This window comes from Eublepharis macularius, chromosome 1 (assembly GCF_028583425.1).
Source record: "Eublepharis macularius isolate TG4126 chromosome 1, MPM_Emac_v1.0, whole genome shotgun sequence".
NCBI classification, from domain to species: Eukaryota; Metazoa; Chordata; class Lepidosauria; order Squamata; family Eublepharidae; genus Eublepharis; species Eublepharis macularius.
In genome coordinates this window covers 201,732,760-201,756,601 of record NC_072790.1, presented here as the reverse complement: position 1 = coordinate 201,756,601, position 23,842 = coordinate 201,732,760, and the positions used below count along the sequence as shown (strand labels likewise).

The following is a 23,842-nucleotide window of genomic DNA, read 5'->3' as shown; positions in this document are numbered from 1 at the left end:
TGGGCACAATTTCATGCTGGTGACTTTTTTAATGTAAGCAGCTAGTTTTAGAGCAGGTTATAAAACAAAAGGTTGCATATTCATTTACACATACCCACACACAAACCCAACAATTATCACATGCTTATATTTAACATATGTAAGAAGTACTTGTAAGTTCAGAACAAAACAAAGTCAACATTGGAAAACTGGTAACATCTGAAAGCATATCTGATATATCCATTACTGCTGAGCTAATAATGTCATATAGGTACCTGAACATCCTGAATCTTTGTTGCCACCTCCTAGGAATTTGAAATATTTTTCCAGCCCTAGCCTAGTTTTCAAAGAACAACTTTTTAAAGAGCTTTCTGGGAGTCTACGTCAACTCCTTCCATAGCTTTCCAATGTACAGCAGTCTTCTGGTTGTAAAGCAGAACAGTTCTGTATGTTGAATCTAGATTGCATCTAAAAAGTTATGAGTAACTGCTGCTAGTGATATGCATTTTTTCATGGTCTTTAAAACTGCATATTATACTCAAGTATTCTTTGGTTTAATAACTTTAGTGTCGATTATACATTTTATGCAACAGTTATGTCCCTTCACACACTCTTTGGTAAACATCTCCAGCTAGGGTCAGACACCTAGAAGGCAGCAATCTGCCGTATGAGGTAGAAGAGCAAAAAGATGGCCCCTTTCCTCCCCACATATATGTAATATCAGGCAGGTGATATAGGAGTCCCTGAAGAGGTTAAATGGTCTACTACCATCATCTTTCCCCTCTTCTTTGAGAGAAAATGGTGTGAATCTAAACACCATGCAGCCAGGGCTAATAGATGGGATACCTGCCTTGCAATAAATTGTGTATGTTTGGGAGGGGAGGGGACAAATGCTTGTTCCTCTGTCCAAGGAAGATTGCTCCTCAGTGAATGTCGGAACCATAGCTCACATTTAGCTGCATTTCATACATTAGAAATTAAACTAGTATCTGAATGGACAATCTTTCATTTTATTATTATAACATCATAAACAGCAACATCAAATGCAGTGGACCATATTAAAATATGAACCCATTTTAGTGATCTACAATAAAAGTTGGTTGAAGCCATATATTTAAAAGACCTTTATTCTTATTTTCTATCACTGATCTTTAGTTGTGGACTCCATGCACTTTTACACTAAACTTACTAGTGCAAAATATTTTTTTGCCCAAGAGAAGATTTAATGTATACCCTTTGTTTCTGCCATATACAGCAATAGCTAGCTCATTTTATACAGAATAACTTTAGGATAACTCCAAACATGACAAATTTGCGTAAAACTTTCCACACATAATATGTAATAAATCGTGAATTTTTATGAACAGAAGAAAGTAAAATTAATATGTATTGAACAATCATTCATATGTACTGAACCGTTGGTTCAGTTGAATACTTTTGACAGTTTTTAGAACTATGATAAATTGAAAGTCTACATATTGTATTGGAAATAAAGTATATATAGATCATGGAGTAATAATCACACAGAGGTCCCTTCTACTGTGCGTATATGAAACCAAACATGATTTTCACACCATTTCTTAACCAGAAATAATTTCCATGCATGAAACTTGTCATGTTTGAAGTGGCCATTAATTAATTACATACAATAGACAGAGCATTTTTTGTTTCTGTATAGTTTGAGACATTCCATGGTTTTCCAATGGCTACCTCAGTTTTCCAAGGGCTACCTCAGTTGTTACATTTTTGGTGTACACACAAAATTTCAGTGCACATCAAAGATGCAATATGTTCGAATGCGACAGAAAACATCCCTCACAAGTACATTTGCCAGAGAACTGTGATTAGGTGCTAGCTCTATTGAGTGTACACCCTACAACAGACTTGGGTTTGCATGAAACGGCCCTGACAGCTTAGAAGTGCCTGTATTTAGGGTTCTGGAAAGCTGCATTTATGCGAAGATTTGATGACCTGACAGGCAATTATCCAACTGCACAGTATTTGTACTAATTTCAGTAAATGAAAAATAAAGCTTAATTGCTACAAGTTATCAAATATAACAGAGAAAATATACAAGTATAACACTGAAAATTCTGTACTTTATTAGCACAAAAAAGCTGTAACAAGGCACAGCAAGCAAGGATGGGGGAGACACAAGCACACTGATAAACTGGTTAGTGTAGGCATACAAGTAAAACTTCTCGTATATGCAGCTTCAGAGATTCCCTACCTCACAGTCACTGCCATGGAGACATAAGAACATACTGTAGCAAATGGTTAAGTAACTAGGGAGCCCTACTCATTGATACAAGATACAGAAGCAAAAACAAGGGACTCCGTACAACGTAAGTTTTAGTGCAAACACAGCCGGGACAAAACAGGTTGTTATGTCCAAGAGAGAAAAAAGGGAACAAAATAGAGCAAGTTTCAAAGCATTTTGCTCAACGAGCACACAATCTACATGTTACAAAGAAAGTGCAACACAGTTTACAAACACAATAGTACCTATAAAGCATGAAACTTTAGTTCTGATGCACTGCAAAGGGTGGAGGAGGGGGAAGAAGTAGCACAGAATGTTAACTATCTGGAACAGCTTGAAGTCATAACAAAAAGAGCTGGTCTAGCTAGGTGACTGTTATAGTTTTTAGCAGATAATTAAAATACTGTTTTGAACCATTCAAAATTATCAAGTTCCAATCAAGGCAGCTTCTTATGGCCAGCTTAAACAAAATTCAGTTTAACAGCTATACCAACAACTAGGTTAATAAGCAGATATATATTTTGCCTGAACTAAATTTGCTAAAAATGTTATTTAAACCAAGGGGTGTATTGTTCAGGGAATTAACTGTTAAATTAACTAATTAAAAACCATCTTGACAGGATAAGATGGCCCTGATTAATTTAGCAGGTTTTTATTTTTAGTGCAAGTACATATACAAATTGCAGGAGGCATTTTACCAGAGCCGTTCCCTCGTTTCCATCTCAAGCTCTTCAAAGGTATCACAGCACTTACTGTGCACAACCTCTAAACAGATAATGATTTTACTTTCAGAACCATTTTATTCATATGCAAGCTTTTGCATACAATTAAACTATGTACAGCTTACTGATTAAAATATCTTATTCACTTCATAGCAAAACTTTGGTTTTAAACAGGGCTACATGTATCCAATCTGCAAGTGTTATTTAGCACACAAGATTTTTTTTTTTTAAATGCAAGACACAAGGCAAGGATTGCCTTGCTGCTCAGGATTTTTTTTTTCATTTTAAAACTGCTTTAATCTGAAAATTGACATAAAACTTAATTTTTAAAGGTCATTTTCTGCTGAAAAGCAGCTACACTGGAACATAATTGCTGGTATCCTAGTGCTCTAACAGTGTTCTGCATCCTGAAATTGAATGGAACATGTCAATGCCCAATAGCTGCCCCATGTAATTACTACAGCAACTGTGGTAAGAATATACCTAGGAATTGGCAAATCATAATCTAAAAAGCTTACATTTACAAACATACTATTTTGTGTCCTGCATATTGTTTCAAGAGGTATTCACAACTAGGCTTGATTAATAACAGGCAGCATCTGACAATCTTAAAAAACTCTATGCTTAAAGTACAACATTGCCCCCCAAAAGCACTAAACACTGATGTGCTTACTGCAGTTACACTGTAATGCACTCCTCTTCCAAAAGAAAAAAAAATGCACAGATCCTAGTGAGCTTACAGGGGACTCTGAAGTCCCTTCACTTTGTCTTAATTGGTTCCCGCTCCAACCATCGCACCCGAACTTTTTGCTTATAGTGATACTCCTTTAGAAAGTCCTGTAACATTGCTGGCAAAGGGAGACAATCAATCCCATCATATGTAGTGTACCTGCAGATTACTGCCCGGCAGATATACTGCAAACTAAAAGGAAAAGTCCTGTTTAGAGAAACTGTAAGCAATGGTTCAAAAAACATGCAAGAACTGGGGTCTTTGTAGTGTTCTAGAAGTCCAGTAACAGTGGAGGAGTGAAACACACAAGGGTCATGAGCATCAAAACTGAAATTGTGGTTCCATTGCTCAATGCGTGCATGTAGAGACCGGTTGTAACGGCGGAAGCTCACAGAAAAGAGGTAGTCTTCTTGAGCAGAGTCCCTGAGCAAAAAAGTGCCTTCAGGTTTTCCTTCCAGGAGTGCTTCTGCTTCGTAACGGTCCATTACGCCCCAGTAACATGGATTACCAGTAATTTGAAGTAAGTCTGGCACAAGGCAGTGTATGTAATCGATCTGAGTATGTACTTTCCAAGCAACTTGTCTGTTGATGTGGCTATGGCTGTCTCCAGACATCTGCCGTTGCTTTTGCCTGCGTGACTGCAAGCAGAGGGTTGTCGTGTCTTCTTCCAGGTCACAACTTCCCTGTGATGCTGAATTACAGTCTCCAGTCAGCTCAGACATACCAGGGGCCAACTTTGGCCCCAGTTTATATAATGGATTAACTTGTGCTGTAGCTTCAAAAGTATGTATCTGAGCATTAGGAGGAGGATCAACCCCTTCCTCAATACTGAGCCTTCGTCTCTCTCTAAGCCTATCTTCTTCATCTTCTGTAGAAGCCACAGAAGGATCAAATGCATCAAAAAGAGTTGAATGTGGGCTCACTGGGGCTGTGTGCTGCTTAATTAGATGCCATTTTTGCGCTAGATCTGACCCAGCAGGGAAAGGGCATTTTTCAAGCATTAATTCAGAAAGATGGATCTTTCTTTTATTAGAAAAAAGAGGTTTGGGTTGTTTGCTGTAAGTTCTCAAGGGGAAACATAAACCAACAGTATCCTGCAGTCTCTGCCGTAAAGAACGACTCCCAATGGTCCTGCTTGAGACACTATCTGTATCATGAACTGAGCTCACACCGTACCTCCTCTCCCTTCTTTGCAAGCGTGAACGGCCAAACCTTTTATCATTCTCCAAAGAGCTCTGTGTTTTTGTAGAGCAGGAATGCTTCTTTTTCCCACCCCATGGTGCATGCCGTGAATAAGAATCTCTCCGTGCAAGTCTAGTTCCTGTGGCAACACCCAAATCATTCTCTTTCTCAATGCTTATTTCTACAATCTGTGGAATTTCAGTGGCACAGTTTTGATTTTTTCTTGAAGAATTTCTGGAAGGATTTAGACTCAGTTGTAAAGAAACATCTCTTAGAGGGCTGCTTGGTCGCTGCTGAGCAGTATCAGGTACAAATACACTTTTATCTTTAACTGATGAACTATTGCAGTTCACATCTACATTTTCATTTCTGTTTCCACTTTCAGGATTGAAGAGATTCTGGCATCTATACTTGAAGCTGTTCCACATCTTCCTTACTTTCCCCATGGATTAGGTTACCTACATTTCAAAGACAGGAAGAAGACAATTTAAGACAAGTAACCTGATACTTTCAAAAAAGAAAATGAAGTCATATTGTGTCCTAAGCATTTTATGCCTAACAGAACCATTATAGGTGCCTAATATCAACCAATGAAGTAATAATTAAATACAAATATAAAAGTATTTAAAAAATAGAGGATGAGTGCATATATCTGCAAAAGTCAAGTAGATCCTAGGGGATATCCTCTACCCAAACCAAACCACTTAGGGCTTTGAAAGATTACAATGGATGATTTTGCAAGTAATGGGACAGAGAGGCTTGCAAGTTCTGCAAGTAGATTTAATGGAGTTTGTAAGATAAAATGACAACTAGTTTTTTTATTTTCTATTGAAATATTTGTGTCATATACTATATACAACTGCTGCTCCCAACGATATTGGAGTTAACTTCCAGTCTCCAATAATGATGTAATTAAAACAAAAATTCTTTTCACTTTGATTAATAGCTTTAGGTATCAAGACGATTGCTCCTCTTATATTCAGAGTTCCATGACATTGGGATTATCTTTTTGGTGGGGGAGAAATAGAACAATTCTAAACGATGACCCACAAAGCAGCTGGTGATCTGAGGAGCTGGCTGATCATTTGAGCTGGCTGCCTGCTCCCCCCACCCCCCAGCTGCTGCTTAGCATCAAAAGCCTACTAAATATACATCTGTTTTCTAATATTAGTTTTCCAGGTAAGCAATTTTAAGAGTTGTCATGAAAATGATATAACATTGTGACAGAACAGATTTTGTCCTCCATCCCAACATCAGGTAACCCTAACCTTAAATCATGTTATGAATCTCTCTCTCTCTCTCTCTCTCTCTCTCACACACACACACACACACACACACACACACACACACACAGAGAGAGAGAGAGAGAGAGAGAGAGAGAGAGAGAGAGAGAGAGAGAGAGAGAGAGAGAGAGAGAGAGAGAGAGAGAGAGAGCGCCAGTGCAGCACGAGTCCTGCTTCTGCATAGTCTGGTGCACTGATTAGTGTTTAAAGTGAGCAGCAACACAGGACAGGCACAGGATGGTACAAATCTGCTAGTCCCTTTATTCTAATCCTGTTCCTTCTTTGATCCATTTCCTGCTCCCCCTCTTGTGTTTTTAAAATGAAAAGTAGACTTGAATGCAGAATTTTAATTTCTGCTTCTACAGTCACCTACTCTCTATTATGCTGCTGCACAGGCAGCCTCTCCTCCCCTTCTGTCCTCTGTCATGTAAGCAACCTGGCCATTTTAGGCCATGATCTCTCATACCAATCAATAAGCCATAAATACTATGCTTGTGACTCAGCAGCTCTTCCTCCCCTGCAATGGCTGCTGTCATTTTTTCTGGATATTAGAGGATTTATTTGGTGGCTACAGAATGCATGCAAATGTCTCCTATTAACATAATTTAGTTTAAAACAAGAATACAACAGCTACTTTCACTTCTTGCTAAGGACCTGGGCTTGCAACACTGAAGTGAGGATATAAAAGCATAATATACTGTGAAGAAATAGGAGCCGAAAAGAGAGTTTGTGTTCAGTAGTCATAATGAGGACCACTTTTAATTCCTGGCAACCAATACGTTCAACAAGGAGCTGAAACCTATCCTGGCTTCTGAACAACTGAACTTACAAAATACAAGTTTTCAAACATCGTTTGTTCCATTAACACTTTAATTTTCAGGTGTGCAGTGTTAACAAGATAAAAATTGTTCCCAATCAGGTGCTGCAATCTTTAAGATATTCCCAGAGCCTGAATCTCTGCAGCTGTTCGTCCATAAAGTTATCTATATTGACAAAAGTGCAGGATCGTTATCATTCAGCACCAAACTAGACTTGTTGGGGGTGGGGGTGGAGACCCTTGTGCATCTTTTTCTCAAAAAGAACATACAAAAATGAAGCTTACAAGACTTGTTGTGCTCCATTACTTTCAGTTTTCTTCTTCTCTGCTTTCCAGTCTCCCCCTCCCACCCCAGCACTTTACTGCTACCTGGCTTTATCTCACTTCTGGTATTAATGCTGGATTGATACAACAATCCTTAAATGGAATTAAAACAGCAAAACAAGGAGGCAGCCGTTTAGCTCTCCTATCCTGTATGCTCCATTTATTTTGTAAAATAACAGCACCCATGAATACCATTTTAGATATGATCAGTGGATGCATGTATAAATGGGATGCGCAAATTCTCATCACAAATTCTCACTCATCACAAATTCATCACAAATTCTCATGACTTATCCCCATTTTCAAGACAAACATGCGCACAGCACATGGGGAGAATGGTAAGGTCTTCAGTCTTTTGCTTCTTGATATGCTATAAAAGCTTGAATGAGAAAATGGTTTCTCCAACCTAGCAAACCCCAACAAAATCCAAATTTCAGTTCCTCCCCTTTCCACTGTTGTGGCACAATGCAAAAATCAAATCCTAATTGTTGGACTGTTAGCTGTTTTAACACTGTTTACTGTAAAACTCTTTCCAATTATCTGCCAAAATAACTGTATAATTTAATGATTAATTTTCCTTGTTTTTAGCCATAATTATCTGAGCAAAAATGTCTCTATAAATGGATAGAGATCTAGACAGAGATATAGACAATTCCATCCCACCAAGAAAGCAAGGCTCCTCACTAAGTGGGAGGTATACAATCCAGCCCCATACCCCTTCATAAAATTCAGAATGACATTTGCATAACCAAAATACCAATCACAGATTTCTGTTTATCTTCTAAGAAAACTTGATCATTATATTAATAGCTCTGACACAAGATAGGACTTCCCCATTATTTTCTCCTTTATAAGCATTTGGGCTAAAATCAGGTCATATGATTTTCCTCTCCACAAGGGGAGAATCACATGAAATTGAAGAGGAAGCAAGGAAAGAGCAGAAACAAGAAAATTTCCTTTGTTCTTCTGCCTCTTCTAAATTTCTTTCACATGAACACATATGGGCACAATTAGGAAAGAGGAACCTCCTACCATCTATTCCCTGCCACAACTTCCTATTCCACTTCACAGGTTTCCATATATGAAGACATTGATATAGAGGGTACATGTAAAATACCACTTGTGAAAGAGACAGAGAAAACAAGTGACAGCAGTACAAAAAGCACAACTCCTAAAAATAACGTGTCCCTAAAGTCCTATTTACTTGCTGGGCAACACACAAAACATCCATGTGTGGTGAAGCAGCAGGACTGCTCTCACCTCTGTTAGAAGAATGCTCCATATACATGGTTAGAGGCTAGGGTCATAACATATGTTCTTCACTTGTCAACATTAGTAGAGTGGTAAAATTTGCTTCTTATCAGACTCACTCATGCATGGGATGCCCAACATGAGTAAAGAAGGCAGTTGCATTTCTGATCCCGCTTCCCATGAAATATGGATTCTAAAACTGAACAGGGCTTCTGTTTAAAAGTTCAACATTGAGGATTTTAGTTGAATGGTAGAGAAGTAATTTTTAAAATGGTTTTTAAAATTGTGGCAATATTTGTGCTGCTGACAACTTAGCCACATATATTCCAGATTTTTGTTAGGAAGGAATTGCACACAAAACATATAATTCTAGGTATAATATTCATTTTGAATGTATTTAGTTTACTCCATAAAGACAGATTTAAAATTGCCCAACTGGCCAGATCCCAAGTTATATCAAGAGTCAACTTGTTGAAACTTAGCATTAATACATACTTAATATCTCTAGGAATCAACATTCCATGGTAAGTAATAACATTTGTGCACCATCAAAAAAAAGTCCACCAGTAAATGAATGCACTCTATGATATATTTTACTATTAGGTATGATTTTGCACATTGCATGGAACAGATCTTAAAAGATGGCGACCTTAAGCGCCTGTAGCTGTATTGTACTATATGGTGTATTGTACAAATGCTATACATACACAACCACGCCCATACATCTCTGAACCCAATTATTGACACCTGAGGACTGAAAGCTGCTGGGCAGAGATCCACATTCTTTTCTAGAGCAGCAAAGGGGTGGGGTGAGGCAGAACAGAGAAGAAATCAAGTAGTGATCAGTTTAAAAGACAGCAGCTTTACTACAGAGCTGGCAAGGTGGCCAAACTACATGCAAGAGGCAGCTTTGATTCTGCCTAACTAATTTTAAAGAAAGCAAAGAAAAGATGCCTTGGAAGGCTGAAACCAGGAGCACAGAGAGGGGGCTGATTAATCTCCTCTCTTCACATCATTTTTCACCTTATAAAAAAATCACCATTCCACAATGGTGCATCCCTCCCCATGCTTTCCCACATGCATGGGGAGGGATGCACAGAGGAGAAAAACTACTTGGGAGGGGAAGCAGATTTTGAATGGACAAACAGCAGAAAGGGAAAGGACAGAGCATTCCCATACCCCAAATCCTCTACTCTTAACTGCAACCTCTTGCAGCTGTGGCATGATGAAGCTATTAAAACCATTGGAAGGAAGAATCACCGAACTGCCCACTACTTTCAGTATGACTGTAATATTCTAACAGATTCTTTTTGAGTTTTACACACATTTTTGAAGACTGAGGCTACTCATTAATGAGATAATCAGATAAATGCTGTACGGCAAGACTGACTTCCACTGCTTATAAAATGCATAGTTTCAAGGTTTCAAGCCAAGAAGCTGCCCACCACTGACGAAAGAAGGTTAAAAGCATCAAGCAGTGTTACACAACAGGCACTAAAGCTTAAGAAAACAACTTGATCCAGTGCAACTCTACACAAGGAGAAATGACAGTGCTTTCCCAAGTTCCAGCTGGTTTATGGGATGATTGTAAGACTACTACCTAGGTTTGGTAAAGATAGATACTGTTTACTTGTTTTAATTGGGTCCACCAATAGCTACTATTATCATCAGCAAGACTCAAACCAGACATTCTTCAGATGCAGGTAACTGTGTGCCCAGGCCATTGGTCATCACTGCTGTACTTAAGAAAAGAGAATCAGTAGGATTTAAATGCACTCACTTCAGAGCAAAGACACAGATTAATGAAAATCATTTTCACTCCCCCTATCAAAACGGTCAGACAGATTCCCCTGAGAAACTCAAAGAGGTAAGATGGAGAAAGTGAGCTTTGATTCTCAAAAGCTGACACCCTGAAAATCTTGTTGGTCTCCAAGATGCCAGTGGACTGAAATCCTATTCTTCTGTCCTTGGTAATCAAAAGTATACTACCTCTTGTATACAGAGTTCCTTCCCATTTGAGCAATCTGACAAAACCAAATATAAAGTGATTTCACTCACTAGCTGGTGGTTTGCACTAAAGCAATCACTCTGATCTATAGCTCCTCTTATGGTTCAAGCAGTGTATATAGATTGAGAATGGCTTCAAATTTACATAGTTCCTACACAGAATGCATTCCATTTAGAAAGCATGAACACACACACATACACACACCCTTGCCTCCTGATGGACTGAGTATACATCTATTTTATTATGTATAAATGCTGATTTACTACTAGCTGCAGGCCTTGGGGTGGATGGCTTCCAGCTAGTAGTTAATAAAAAATCAAGCGTAATAAAATAGATTGTCTATTACGCTTATAACTTCTGTGGCATTTTACTTCTCTCACTCATTGCTAGGAGCTAGGCCTATAGTCAACCAATGAGGCTTAGACTATGTACCGATAGCAGCTTTTCAAAGAGTTGGAAGTAGTATTGTCAAGCATCATTGCATGTGCAGATTACATGTTTCACAGCAGCTGTTCCACCACAGTCTCTGGTTAAACTGCTTTTTTATTTTCGAGGTACTTCGAGCAGCACCTGCAAAAAGTTAATATATATGTTGACAAGTAGCACAACCCACACTGCTTCAGTAGGCATCTTGGGTATGATTATCAAAGGCAATCCACCGAACAGCATCTTTGACATGCAACACCTAGATTGTTCACAGCATACAGAGCCCTCAGATGGGAGATCTATGAAAACAGGGCTTGCTGCATGCTTAAGTAGCCAAGGAAATTGAAGAAGGCAGATTTTCCATGGGCAGAGCTACCCACTAAGGCTATATTTACATGGCCTTAGTTTGTTAGATGCAGAGAATACATATCGTCTCCAAGGTGGCACTCATGGTTAACTGCCCAACCACAAATGTTCGGAAGAGGAATTAAGAATGTTCTGTACAAACAGATTGTAAATGACTTTTTACAATTATGTTCTCCACTCTCTGACTGTACTGGTTTATAGCACATTAGGTTTTTAGGGTTTTTAAATTAGATTTACTGTGCTGCTATGCACTTTGATTTGTGTGTAAAACCCAGCAAGATATAATATTAAAATAATACATTACCGCTGATCTTCACACTTCAAGGGATATTGGAGCCTTGGAAATTTCTTGGAATTGTGTCTCTAACTTGAACAAAGTTCACTTTTTGCAGGCACTCACCTAGAAGACTGTTACAGTCAGAAGCATAACTGAAACAGTCATTATGGAGGTGAGAGAAGCAAAAACCTGAAGCACATCTCTGGCTTGCTAGCAGCTTCTCATTAGTAAAGCAACCAACCTTACAAGGATAATGCAACGGTATATCCCTCAACTCCCTCTGCTGTAACTGGGTACTCCCATATTACTTTTGAGACAAGCAATACAACATGATCAGCTGGCACAGCATTTTCATATGGGCATGAAAGGTTTCTCCATGAGAAATGTTTTTAAACAGAATACTAAACTCTCACGGTTTTTTGGAAGCATCATGCAAAAAGCACTGAGATAAGATTGCTCAGAGCATAGTATGCATTCCTATCAGTGCTGCAGTGGTAACCAATGATAAATTTATGCTATTTTTTCTAGCTTATAAACTTAGGCTATTTTTTCTACTCTGTAGCTGCTTGTTAACCAAATTCTAATCCAGCCTGCTTCATATATTGTTTTTAAAACTGCCCAGGGCTGTATGAGAACACTCATTCAAGCTAGTGTGGTATAATGATTAGCGTGTTCAACCAGGATCTGGAAGACCTAGGTTTAAATCCCCAATCAACCATGGAAGTTTGCTGGGGGACCACAGACAAGTTCCATGGTCACATGCTCTCAGACTAATCTACCTCACTAGGTTGTTGTGAAGACAAAATGGAGGCAAGGCGAATAATGTAAGCCACTTCAGGTCCCCACTGGGAAGAAAGGTGGGGCATAAATGAAGTAAATAAAGCATACAATAGACATTAAGATTGGTGGCATATGCCTGCACTTATACTAACTGCCATTTGAAAAGTTATACCAGGCATAAATAGCCACTTATCTAGGCATACGAGAATTATTTCTAGGCCACCCACCAGGAATGTTGTTATAAACATGAAGATGGTTGGTTCTTTTCTTTCATGCTGTCATTGTGCCATAAATTAACGTTAAGTATGTGCATGGGCAGACTGACTAGTAGAACATTTCTTGTGGTTCAGAATCAAGTATTCCAAATATATACAATTTGCAGTTTATAGCTGACAATTTACTAGCCCACATCAATTTTTACTAGCCTGCCTGGTGCCAGTATATCTGCACTAGTCATTAAAAAAATCAAGAACTTCTGTAGTTTTCTTGCTTGGTTCTTACTTACCACACTTTAATGACTTGGCAATTAACACGTGCGAGGTGTGATTTATAGTTTAAAGATAACCAACTTTCGCATAAGTCTAATATGATTTAAATACTAGATGTAAAATCATTAGTTTGTTTTCCAACATGAAAAGTTTCCAGATAGTACACTCTTCCTTTAAAAAAAAAAACCCTCACACACAGCTTTTGTATTTTTATCGTATAATTACAAGTTTGGCTTGGACAGAAGAAAGTCCTTTTTTTAAAAAAAGGATATATTCTACCACTGAAGTGAACTGATCATTAATATGAGTGGAAAGAAACAGGAAGAAATCAACCTTGCTGGAGAAACAAATTGCTGACCCTGATCAAATCATTTAAGTTTACAACTCATTCTGTAACTACACAGAAAGAGATGATTTGCTTAATGCTGTCAACCAAATGCTAACCTTGTCAGTTCAGATATAACTGAACTTACAAGCAAAAAAGAGAAGTTTGCTCCCTCAGTTCACACATATATAATTACAACACAGGGGGAAAAAGTCAGAGTGTACAATCGGGACCATTACATGAGACATAATAGGTACATATTACCTTCTAAGAACTTGGATGCATTGATCAAATGCACAAAAATAAGGATGTTTGTGCATGCTTCTAAGACAACAAGTAAGCAATAAAGTAGCTAAGTCTGAGAACACTATCAAATTATTCAGGACGGTAAAAACCTAAGAAGATTGAAGAACTCCCAAAGAATCCCTTTACAATGATGTGATGGAATGGGCATTAAATGACAGGATTACTAATGGCTGCATCCAGAGAGATACAGGTAGAGGGTTAAAACAACTGCTGAAGGGAGGATGATTGGCATACTGTCCCCCCTCTCCGTGATTACCCAGCAAGATGGTAACAAATTGCAGCTAACAGGATTGTCAGGAGGGAGTCAATGCTTGAAATCTGACCAGGGAGGGTCAGACTAAGATTCCTCTGTGTGAGGAAGGGGAGGAGAAAAGTCTGCCCTTACTGTTACAGCTTATGGCTGATAATAAGCTGTAAGTTGATGAACTGAAGTAGGAAAGCCAGCACTAATATTACTCAGACAAACTAGAACTGGGAGTGTGCGGCTGGAAGAGAAAGTGAGTGGTAAAAGGTGACTCCTCTTCAGACAAAAGAACAGGGTTATTTCTTTAGTCGAAGAATAATTCCTGCTCGATGTCTGGAAAGGGGTTTTTGGGCTCTGTGGTGTACCCTGGGTCTGGAGTAAAAAGAAAAGAGTGTTATGTGTAAAAGTCTGTACACCCAAGCTGTGAAGTAAAATCACTGAAGGAACTTTGCTTTAAGTAACTTAAGTCTGTAACTACCAACCTCTCACATCTAAGATCTGTAAATATTTAAAACTAAGCTTGAAGAGACTATTGTGCCTCATGCCATTAAAGTATTCTGATCAACAAACAAAAATTTACGTCAGTTTTCCTTTCCCTGTTTATTTTCATGCCAACCCTGCCTGTTGAATAAATCTGCTGTTATCTTTTTGAACTTTTCGAAGCCTCTAGTGCTATTTCATTTTAAAGAAGCGTGGGCCGGCCTCTACTTTTTCTCTAACTAAACTTAGGCTGAGTAATAATCCAACTATATATACATACTGTGTGGGACAACAGGAACTCTGAGTTACACCCAAATACACACCACCTAAGGCTTACCAGCCCCAGTAAACAACCTCGTCAATTTTGGAGGGAAAATCTACCTCATAGTAGGGGGAGTGAGCAGGGACAGCAAGAGCCAGGCCAGAGCCAGGCCTTTGCCCCATATATAACTTAATCTGTTTTTATAATTGACTTTAAGTTGTATTTTAATCAATGTTGTACCTTGCCCTGAGCCCGCTTGCGGGGAGGGCAGGTTAAAAATAAAATAAAATAATAACTGGTGGCACGATGGATAAATAGGAAATGAAATGGCAAGTGGAGTTTACATTAAGTATAAAGTAATGCACACTGGGTAAAAGATCTCTTAACTGTACATATACCTATAAGAGTCTGAAAAGGTAGTCACTTACCTGGCACGGTTTTGGGAGTATAATAGACAGCTCAATGAAAACATCAATTGTGTGGCAAGGGTTAAAAAGAAGAGGCAAAAAAGAAAAGTACTCTATATACTGTACAATTTACGGAATCTATTACCACAAGATGTGGCAACAGTCACTAATTTTGTTTGTTTTAAAACAGGAGAAATTCATAGATGATGGACCTATCAAGAACCATGATAGATAAAACAGAACCTCCAAATCCAAAGAAAGTATACCAATTGCTTGGGGATGAGAGTGTGCAAGGGGTTGCCTCAGGCTGGCCACTTCAAGAAACTGGGTTAGATTAGTTTTATGTACTTACCAATCAAAACTGACACTACTGTCAAATGCTTCTGTCTTAGTGAAATTTTATGAAAGTTTAAGATGTGAAGAATGGCAATCAACATTTCTCTAACTTGGGGGGGGGGCATTAAATAGTAAAAAAAAATATGAAATCAATTATCTAGTACTACAAAGAGCAAAAAAAATGCTCACCAATGCCACTGAAGGAAAAATTAGAAGCAATGGGCTTAAATTCCAGCAGAGCAATTCAGGATTTTCATCAATGTCGATGAATGTGGCACAGTGGCTAAAGCAGTGGGTTTGGATGTAGGAAGCTGGGGAACAAAATATGCACATAAATCTTACTGGGCAGCAACCCTAATAAGCCATAACCACCTGATACTAGCTTACCTCACTGTATAACAAATACAAACTGCCACTCTGACTTTAATTAAATATAGCTGACTTTTGAAAAAAAATTTATAATACAACTTTTACATTAGTTTTTATGCTAAATGTCTTTTCACCTTTGCTTTTATTCTAATTTGTTATATGGTACTGGTATTAGTTCTCATTTTATTTTAGTATTCTTATTTTAGAGTGACAATAAACAGCAATAAAGTTTACAATTTATTTAAAACATGTCTCTGCTGTCTTTCAACCCAAATAGGATTCCCAAGACAGCAAACAAAACTTTAAAACTTTTCAACATTAAACAGCATTTAAAATAAAGTATATATAAAAACAATTCAATAAAAAACATAAAAACAGATAAAACCAGGGAGGTGCATCAACAGTTATGGGGAGGTTACACCAAAACTAAATCCAAATTCAGAATACCCTTCTACCAAGATTTGTAAGAGCTTATTGGGTTTTAATTTGTTAAAGCTACAATCCTACTATACAAGCCTTAAAATATTTTACATGTATAGCTCAAATATGCAATTCTCCATTTATCGCTTTGCAAGATGCTTACCATTCAATTAAGCAAGTTCTCAAAGCAAACTATTGTAGCAACAAACGTTTCGTTTAATTAGGAGCAGGAATATCTATCAGGAACCAGTAAAAGTAATTTCTATCGTTGAGATAACAGCACTTAGATTGTAGAAGGGAAGATTATTTCCAGATTTCTATGTACTGTATCAGATATTAGTAAGCAGCTCAAACCCACCTTACTGCAAAAGTTAGTTCCAGTTTTAAAATAATTTTAATTTTAAATAAACTGCCAAAAATTAACTCAAGCGACAGTGTTTCACAAATTTGAAAGCCTTCAGTTATGAAACTCCCAATACAAGTATTATACAAAATGCCCTTGCTATATTGCTAATGGCCAGTGTCCTACACGGTAATTCCTTATATGACTCTGTATCCTTCCTCATTATAGAATCTAGGGTTGCAGGCTCAGTGGCGGGTGGGGGCATGAGGGTGAGGCAATGAACAAATATTGATGGAAGTGAAAAGGCCACAAGTTTATTGGTTACAGCTGATGGAGCCTTGGTGCAGCTGACTGACACCGGCAATGTCGAAGGTCCTTTAATATATTTCCCTCACACAGACCAGAGGGAAGCCTTCGCCCTCCAGGTGCCTGTCGGGACCTGCCCCCCAATTCTGTCTCCCCCCACCCAAGGACTGCAAACCAGGGACTCAGGTTAAGTCTGGACCTGGGGCTTAGCTAAAATGTATGGTATTCATAAAGCACAATGGCTCCTAGAATGAGTAGTTATTCCAAAGAAGGAACAATGGTTGCTCTTGGACTGATACATCCACGGCTGCTTCCTCCTTTGCTTCCTCCTTACCCTTTATTTAGTAGCTTTGAGTAACAATGCTGTCCTAACCTGGATGACCCAGTCTAGCCTGATCTCATCAGATTTCAGAAGCTAAGTAGGGTCAGCAATGGTTAGTAATTGGATGGGAGACCACCAAGGAAGATCAGGGTTGCAGAGGCAGGCAATGGCAAACCACCTCTGTAAGTCTACTGCCTTTAAAACCTCAGCAGGGGTTGCCATAAGTTAGCTGCAAATGGATGGCAATTTATATACACACTACGGCCTTATTTAGTAGTACTGCTTAAACCATATGAAAACATCCAAATAATAACAACAACATTCAATTTATATACCACCTTCAGGATGACTTAACACCCGCTCAGAGCGGTTTACAAAGTATGTCATTATTATCCCCACAACAGAACAGAACACTCTGTGAGGTGGGTGGGGCAGAGAGAGGTCCTAGAAGCTGTGACTGACCCAAGGTCACCCAGCTGGCTTCAAGTGGAGGAATGGGGAATCAAACCCAGTTCTCCAGATTAGAGTGCCACACTCTTAACCACTATACCAAACTGGCTTGCCCATGGATCTGCACAACAGAGGGATTTTGCTGCTGTTCTAATTAAAAGACACCACCTTCGTTTCTGTCTCAGTTTCACTATGTTCACCCTCTCCTGCCCAACACACATTACAAACTTGCACACATCAGGCTTATGAAATCATGATGGGCAGCTGCACAGCATCATATGAGCCACTGCATTTATAAAACCAAGACCTATTACCCCCATGAAAATACATTGTGCATTTTTAAAAAATAATGGTTAATTGGAATTTTATAAGCGGCATAATTCTGACCTAGTTTTCAACTGAATTCATAAACAGCACTCATTAACAAAATGAAGCCTACATATAAAATATTAATTAGTGCTATCTGACAACTACTGATGAAGTAACAGTTACCCATCAAGAATATGCCACCCAATTAAAAAAAACGCTTTATAAGTTCTTCTACACACACTGTCAAGTTTTTTGGTTTCAACATGCTTTAGGGCCTGATTCATCCATCCATACTTAGGGTTATTCTTTTCAGGAGCACAAACCAATAATAAACTGGTTGTGCATGATTATATCCAAACATCTGTTCTTCAAAGTAGCACAGCAAATGTTCAAGAACATATGATCCCATAAGCACTCTTCTGAACCAGTCCTGAGAAGAAGGGGTATGCATTCAAAGACAACGATTACCAAAATCAGCACAGCAAGACTGTTTTGGCAACTATACAAAAAAAGGTTTAAAGTAAAGCACAGATATAACAGAATAAGGGAGAAATTGGTAGACTGGAGAAGTAGATTGATTGAGGTTATAGCAAAAAAGGGGCCAAGCATTAAGCAAGGGACAGGACGGGAGGAAGAGAAAGTACTTTTTTCCCCTGCAGAATGTGACTGGCTTGCTTCATCCTGAGCTACGTGTTCTATCACCTCCTTTCTGTAGCGTACATGTTCTTTGCTTGCAGCACTTCGTGGTCTGAATTCCACAGTCTGATCTGTGGACTCTTATTTGGTGGATTTTTCTGCCTTTTTTATTCAATGTGGCCATAGTGGTTAGCGTCAGACGATGACCTGGGAGACCCAGGTTCAAATATCCACTATGTCACACTGTCTCACTGGGCTACCTTGAGCCAGTCGCTGTGTCTCAGCCTAACCTCACAGGTTGGTTGTTGGGAAGATAAAATGAGGGCTAGAACAACAATGTTGTAAGCTGCTTTGAGTCTCCACTGGGACTCAATAAATAAATAAATAAATAAACAAACAAATTAATGAATAAATAAATAAAATGAAAAATAGATTATATTAGTCCCCCCCAAAACACATGGTGACAGGGTAATGTAATTTAAAAAATAAAAAACATCAACTAGGAAAATTAAAAAATAGGACAAAATTTGATGAAAATGTGGGACAGGAAAAAGTGAAAAGAAGATAAGGAGGGAAGCATCTAGAATGCAGAGAAAGAGTAAGAGACTCTGGGTTTGAGGCTTTGTTTCTTAGTAAGTCACAGAAAGATGAGCACTTACTGGTTCAGTTCAGGTCATGTTGCTTGCCATATGTGAGACAACAGATATTTCAGGTAACTAGTATAAATTAACATGACTGTATTAGACACTTTTTAAAGTCATCATAAGAAATAATTAAAATCTGATCATGTCTGTTTACTCAGAAAAAAGTCCCAAGATAAACAGAATTTTCTCTCAAGTATACATAGAATTGCAGCACTAGTCTAGCAACACTTTACTTTTTGGCAGTTTACAACAACCTTCAAGTTCAATCAGAAAACAATCACTGAGGTATCAAAAAGTAATGGCTACTCAACATTTTGGTTCATAAATGTGATGTATACAGTAGCTCAACATCAATGAGTGTTTCAGTCCTAAAGTGCGTTTATTCTGAAGTCAGTCTCGCTTGGACTTATTCCCTACTATGCATGGTTAGGTTTGTAACATCAGTGTTAATTATTTCAAACAGTTGTTAAAACTTCACAGTCACAATAATTTAGGTTTAGATTAAGCTAGTATGGAGAAATTTGTTTGTAGCCATCTTCATGCCATACGTAAGCCAGTAACTTCAGAGTCACATAGCCCCACCTGAGGCAAGGATAAATGGATATAGCATAAAACTTTGTCCTGGGTTCAAATCCTTTTTCAGCCATAAGGGACTCTCAAACTTGGCATGCCACATTTAAAAATGGGGGGAAATTACTTAATCACACAGTGGCATTCCAAAGCTGGATATGAACATGGTGGGCTATCCATTTACAGATACATATTAAGATTGAAATTAGAACATTAATGAGAACCACTGGAAAAGCACACAACCCCAGTCAGTTTTTAATATTTTGATTTGAAATTGTATGATCATATACATAGTAGTTTTAGCACTGTTAGACCACAATAAATGCTAACAAAAGGCACTGGGTAGAATGCACTGTTGCTCATGCTAGCTTCAGCTCTACTACATTGTTTTCAAGCAAGTTCTGCATTATTTCATTTTTCTTTTTCAGAGTTCGGAACCCATGTTTACAGTTTGTTCATGATCATAAAGCAGCTCAATTTTCTAACCTTATGACTTCACCCAGTTCAAGTCTTTGCTATCTCTGGAACTGATTCAATAGCAGCCTCAGAACTACAGACGTTTTACATTGAGAACAAAAGGGAAGTAGTATAATATCTACCTAAACTATCACTGTATGAAGTATTCCCAAGGCTCACAGCATCCTAGTTAATTTAAAGAATGCCCTACTCTGAACCCCTTGGCAGTGTTATTGAAAAACTATGCCAAAGCTTTGGTCTGACAAATCGAGAGGGCTTTTTTTTTTAATCGGTAGAGCTTCTAAACCATGTTTCATTAAGACACTAGCATATCAGTGATCCATAGTACAGAATTCTTCTCTTTCTAAAGCTCGAAAAATCAAAATGTTTAGTGTCTAAAGGCATATTCACTGTACACATCACTAATTATACAACTATTGGAAACCTGCTGTAAATGGGGGAAGAATTACTGATTGCCTGTAAATTACCTGTTTCCAGTCTATGAAAATGTATGCAACATTCTATCATTCATATAAAGAACTTTTTGGCTCAAGTCTCAGCAATTCCAACAGCATAGATGTGTTTGCATAAATGGACATTTCCTTAGAGCATTTCCACACAGCCCAACTATTTCACTGTCATATAGGTGACCTAGAATAAGCATTTTATTTTGCATGCTGACTTGCAAGACAATCACCACCCTAAGGTTAAAGCATTTCCTACACATTTTTACCCTAAATACAACACATCATATCATATCACCTCCTGGTTACCCAAGTGAAGCCATTTGGTATGACAGAGACTTAAATACAAAGTCAGGATTGTCTGCATATATTCTACAAAGATAAAATGGAACCAAGAAAATTCTTTTGCTTGACTAAGCACAAACTGTATGCAAGCAGTCCTGTAAACAGCCATACCATAACAACTGGCCAGTTTCTCTAGTCGTACACACCTGTTTTGCTACAGTCACCTCATCTGACAACCTACACAAAAAGCATGTGTTTTTAAAATATACGGTAGAGCTTTCATGTTCATCACATACAAAGCTGGCTTCTGTATTTTCATGATAGAGGTAAAATTTAAATAGCCCTGCTAATCACTGAGCCACAACTAAAGAGGCAAGTGCCAGATCTTTGTGCACATAAAGACTCTTTCAGCGCCTGGCATCTCCAGTCAATAGATTCTCAAGCTGAAATGTAGGAAAGACCTCTCAGCCTGAGACCTCAGACAGCTGCTACCAGTCAAAAGAGACACTTCTGCTCTAGGTAGGCCAATTAATATACTGGTCAGGCAGCTTCACATGGTTCTCATTCAGACTAGCTACTCATTACAACTCTCTTTCATTCACAATTTGACAATCTTCACAACTCACTGGGAATGGTAAAGATAACGCTATAGATTCATGAATGATGAGACTGCCATCGATCCCATTGAGGAACATGAACCTGAATTAACCATTCATGTTTCTAAAAAGCATCCCACCAACTTACAAGCAATCCATCCTGGTTCATTGCCAGTAAGTATCAAAGCCACAGTTAAAGTAGTTAAAGAAGCAACTTTTAAAAATTCTCCATTTGAAGCAACAATTACGTAAGTCTTAATACTGCTTACACATTTGCCTATCACTTGAAATCCAATCACATACAATAAATATATAGAGATTACTACAAGCCACTGCCAGTAAATATAAAAATGTAACTGCTTTAAATTGAAATATTATCAAGTTTTTAACTACAGGCTCAACCGCATGTACCCACAAGTACTCCTTAGTCCTTTCACCCACCCATATGCGAATGACCACTGAGTAAGCAGCAATCCAAAGTTACAGCCCCATCCCCCAACCTGCTCACTGCTCCAACTTGCAGAATGAATGAATGAATGGGGGGAGGGGGGAGGGAATTTGAGTGCTGGCCACCGTGTCAGCTTTCAACTGGCCAAAATATATATACACCCAATTTTCCCAAAAGTCTTGAGATTTTTCCCCTTCAGGATGCAAACAAATAACTATATTAAGCTGAGCTTAAACGCCTATACCACTTACTAATAGAGCGGGCCCAGCTTCTTCTACTTGAACGCTGCAGAAGACGGAAGGGCGTTCAAGATGCCAACGGCCTCGATGACAGTCTAAGGGGGTCCCACAGAGAACGGCTGTTCCTGCAGTAACCGAGTTGGCTTTTGGGGTACAGGGGCGATATTAGTATGCGGGGCTGGCGAGGGGGGAGAGACTCAACTCTTGCCACCTCCCCTCCTCCTCTAGCCTCAACGAGGCTGCAGAAAGCGCCACTAAAGGAATGCCGTCCGCTTTCCCCCTCAGGCAACCGGGCCTTTGAGAGAACCTGATGGGAAGCGCCCAGACTTAAGCTTCTTTCCCCTTAACCTGTCCCAGCCAGGCTTACCTACCTAACTCCCGTTCAGCAGCGGCGGCGGCTGAAGAGGCTGGTGGTGCTGCCAGGCCGGCGCATCCCTCCTCCCCCCGCCTCCCCCCCCCCCAGCTCAGCGCTGCGCCGGCCTCCTCCTGGGTCCCAACATCGCCTGACTTCGCCTCCGCTCGAGCTAAGGGAGCGCCAGCACCCGCCCGCCCTCGCTCGATCCCTCCCTCCCTCGCGCGGAGGTAACGCACTGCACTCCCCCACCCTTTCACGGCCTGGGAAACTGCTCTTGCCTCAGGCCCAGAGAACAATTTGGGGGGGGGGGATGACAGCCAATCCTCGAAAGCGACCGCCTCCCTTCCGTCAACCAGTAGCAGGAGGTGCAATACGAAGGCAGGGCCAAGAGCAGCCTATTGAAACGCTTCCAGGCAGAAACCAGGGGCCCAATCCCCAACACGGACCTAAGAAACGTTTGTCCCTCGAGTTCTCTCCCGACTCCATCTTGGTTACTGGCAGATTTTCTAGCAACTGGGTAGAACTTCAGCTGAGCCGCCATTTTGGAATGGGGAAAGAAATGGTGCCGATCCAAGGGACGAGGCAGAAAAAGAGGGTTTGAAATGCGTAAAGAGCGTGCTTCATCTTAAAGCATGAGCCACGGTTACTTGGGAGTAATTCCCACGGAATTCAGTGGCGCTTACTCCCAAGTAAGTGCGCAGAAAACTCCAACGCCACTTAGAGTGCAGCCGCTGCCAACACGGAAACGCGTTCGCATAGTCCAGGATGCATTGCGCTTTCCATTAAAAAAAAACTATCCTCTCTTAAACCTGCAAGCGAATATTTTAAACTTCTTTGGGGAAACTATCCTAGTCCGATACCATCTCGGACCTAAGGCTTGGGAAAGGAGCAGCAATGGCGGCGGGACACCATAAAGTTAGGAAATACCGCCGGTTCTGAGAAGTGTCTCGGCAGATTATTTGTTTCCTTCTCAGTGGTGACGAGGGGTTTTTCCCCAATTTTTGGAGCTCCGGTTACAGGCAGATTTTTTGCTTATTGTAGTAGTAATGACCCAAGAGTGTTTAGTCCGTTGCTTCTTCCCTCGTCATTTCCCCCTCCTTAGACGTCATAGCCGGCCTCAGTTTTCTTCTACTAATCCACATCAAACTACAATAATTATATCTTCTTTCTTATCCTCCTGCCTTCTTATCTCTTAACCTTCTATATCTTATTTCCCTTCCTTATAAACATCTGTTAAATCATACCTTTCTCGCTTAAATTTCATAAGCATTCATACAAATCAGTATCTGACAGCATTCTTTCTACTTCTGTCATTTATTCTTTAAACTTTCTCTTACAGAGAAACACTTATCAAATTTGGCCTCAGTGGGGTCTGTC

At 39.3% G+C, this 23,842-nt stretch overlaps 1 protein-coding gene across 3 annotated transcripts; it reads right to left on the bottom strand.

The window, feature by feature from the left end:
- Positions 1–9: 9 nt before the first annotated feature.
- On the bottom strand, positions 10–22,537 carry SOCS5 (suppressor of cytokine signaling 5). Of its 3 annotated transcripts, XM_054987291.1 has the most exons (3): positions 22,123–22,523; positions 10,989–11,126; positions 10–5,331 (listed from the first exon to the last, which is right to left on the bottom strand). In XM_054987291.1, the coding sequence occupies exon 3, from the start codon at positions 5,317–5,319 to the stop codon at positions 3,721–3,723; it is 1,599 nt and encodes a 532-aa protein (XP_054843266.1). In that variant the 5' UTR covers positions 5,320–5,331; positions 10,989–11,126; positions 22,123–22,523; the 3' UTR covers positions 10–3,720. The 3 variants fall into 3 exon arrangements, with proteins under 3 accessions (XP_054843266.1, XP_054843281.1, XP_054843273.1); XM_054987306.1 differs by lacking the exon at positions 10,989–11,126 and having other exon boundaries at positions 22,482–22,537; XM_054987298.1 differs by lacking the exon at positions 10,989–11,126.
- Positions 22,538–23,842: the final 1,305 nt, after the last annotated feature.